At 57.4% G+C, this 2718-nt stretch overlaps 1 protein-coding gene across 1 annotated transcript in view; it reads right to left on the minus strand.

Annotated features, from left to right (window-relative positions):
* Window positions 1–1631: 1631 nt before the first annotated feature.
* The window catches only part of SPRG_21600 (hypothetical protein), a gene marked incomplete at both ends in the record, with an annotated part of 1627 nt that continues 540 nt past the window's right edge, over window positions 1632–2718 (minus strand). The window contains one exon of the mRNA XM_012354737.1: window positions 1632–2708. Within this exon, the coding sequence (XP_012210127.1) occupies window positions 1632–2708 (1077 nt within the window). The remainder of the gene's footprint in view (window positions 2709–2718) is intronic.

The following is a 2718-nucleotide window of genomic DNA, read 5'->3' on the forward strand; positions in this document are numbered from 1 at the left end:
CATTTGATTTTGCCTTGGCGCTTGAGGCAGGCGATGGTACGTGGAACGCGTCGATAGTAGTGTAGTGTCCAGCAGATTGTCCCCTCGGGTGTGCAGCTCGTTGATTGCTCGTACTCAGATCCCGTCGCGGCGTTATATTCAATAATCTTTTGCGTCACCGTGCGGCGAAAAATCTCGTTTGGACGCCGTCTCTTCCCGCGGCGCTTAGCGTTTGGCGCTGGGTGGTGGTGCTACGTCTAGAGCGATCTGAGTTGCGAGTGATTTCGATACCGGCGCAACGACCGTCATACAACACAGATCTGCTCTTCAGCTCATTTGTTTGCTGGAGGCGCCACGTTGCAGCCATTCATCTGCACCACTCTTTTCCCCTCGAGTTGTTGCTTGTTGCTACCCATGGTTGCTACCGGACGTAATATTGGTAGTAGTAGCAAATGGCCTTGGTAGTAGCCAACCAACCACTCAGACGACAAACCTACAGGATGGTCGCAATACTATCTGGTTTGATCGAGATCGTGCCGCTCCCGCCAGAACGCGCGGCCAAAATGTTCTCCCGAGCGACCGCGACACGAGCTGGTCGACCCTTGACCTGCTGTACTGGCTTGCATGGCGTCGGCAGAAGCCTCTGTGTCGATGCGTGGCGGATTGCTGGGAGTTTAAATCCCTATTCGCATAAAAAGTGCATAAGAACGCATAGATCCGATAACATAGAAAATCGAGCTCCCAATGGCTTGGATAGCGCCTTGGTAGTATGGCGACCGCGCCTCCGATGGGCACAAGGGAATAACTAGTTATACCCTTGGGTGGGCAGGACGGCGTGTACGTGGTGGGTGATGCATTAGGTCCTGAACTACTCTACCGGCCCATCTCGTGCTCTTTCCCAGGTCTTCGGTTTTGACCATTATTTTAGGACGACGGGATGCGTCAAAGTTGATGCGCTGTTGCATGCGCCGCGACATGGCGAGTGAAGCTTTGATCTTGTTGGGTCGACGGTGCAGATAACAAGGCGTCTCGGCGACGGAGACCGATTGCCCGACATTATTGTCTCGGCTCTCGTCGAAAACGAGCGTGCTTGTACCGCCACACAAGTGACGTTGGGACCGTGTGTAAGTGCTCCAAGGACGCGATGATCGAGCGACGTCTTCAACAGGTCTAACACCCTACCGGTTGTACAAGACAAACGATGCGAATTCCACGACTGCCTCTCGCACAAGCGTCGATGCAGGCTGCTCCAAAATGCTCATCAAACCAGCTCGTTGACGCGGGCCGTGGTCCGCGCTATCCAATGCTACCATCCCAACAGAGCGTTTTGCCACGTTCGTCCTGGCGTCATATCTGAAGCCACGTTTACTGGCTCCCTCGAAAAAGCAATTAGTGATCCGCGTCGCTCGACCACTATGGACACGGATTCCTAGGCCACACGGGTATGCTCTGTGGCCACGATCCCGTGTGATATCTCACCCACAGCGCACGACGTCAGTGGCGGTGGCCAGTGTCCTTGCAGCGTACGAAAGGGGAGGCGAGTCGTGCCAGACACGTTAGCGCTGTGCCTCGTGTCGGCGGAATAAGCTTCCGCAGACAGGACGGACTCGTACACACAACAGACACTCTCATTTTTGAGTGCAACAATGGTATTAAAGACACGAGCCATTAACGGTGCCCTGGCCGCCGGCGATGCGGTAGCACTTGGTCGCTGGGTAAATCGACATAAAGTTGGTCGTCACCGAAAAGGCGAGCGCAAAGCAAAACACGCCGACGACGATCCCGCCCGCGATTCGACTCGAGCCGCCCGTCTTCTTCATGCGCTGGAGGGCGTTTTTCTGCGGCGGGAGGAGGAAGAGCCAGACGAGCGCGGCCAACTTGACCGCATACGAGAGGAGGAAGCAGTAGGTCACTTGCCACTTGACCACGTCGTCGTCGCGGGCAATGTCGGTCTGCGTCACAGCAAACACCGAGTCGGCGAGCTTGTAGAACACCGATGCGAACGGCGTCGCTAGGTTGCCGACCGTCGTCACGAGGCCGTACGTGGCGCCTTCGTTACCGACGTCGGCGATCTCGACTGCGCAGTAGGATGCGACCATGAAGCGGATGCCATCCGGGATCTTCTCGGCGAGGACGACGCCGTTGTAAAACCACTGGTTGCGGAAGACGTCCCAGACCGTAGCAAAGACGGCAACGGCGTCGAGGAGAATGATACCGATCGTGCTGAGCGCAATGACGTAGCGCCAGTTCCAGCTGAGACCCCACTTGCCGACCACCGCCATGATAACCGACATGAGAAGCGAGCCGAGGACGCCGGCGATCGCGTCGTTGACTGGCTCGACGCCCGCCCACGTCCGCGCAATCGGAGCACTTGGCGTGGCTGCAAAGCTCGAGAAGGCCGAGTTGAGAAACTTGAACGCGCAGATCTGCCACATGACGCGTTTCTGGAGGAGGCCCCAGAAATTGGCCACCCAATCGGTGAACGAGACCTTGGTAGAGGGCACTTCAACGAGGAAGAGGAGCGTGCTGGGCACGATGAGCGCGCACGGGACGAGGCAGATGCCGTACATGACATTCGGGGACACGCTAAACGTGAACGACCCACCGTACGCGGGTCCGTTAAGAAGAAACGCGATCGAGCATTGCGCGAGCATTTGGCCCATGTACCGGCTCGTGTAGACGGCGGTTTGCGTGCGCCCGCGGATCGCCGCAGGCTCGCGCTGGGCGTACTCGACGACC

The sequence above is a fragment of the Saprolegnia parasitica genome, assembly GCF_000151545.1.
Source record: "Saprolegnia parasitica CBS 223.65 unplaced genomic scaffold supercont2.179, whole genome shotgun sequence".
Classification (NCBI taxonomy): Eukaryota; Oomycota; class Saprolegniomycetes; order Saprolegniales; family Saprolegniaceae; genus Saprolegnia; species Saprolegnia parasitica.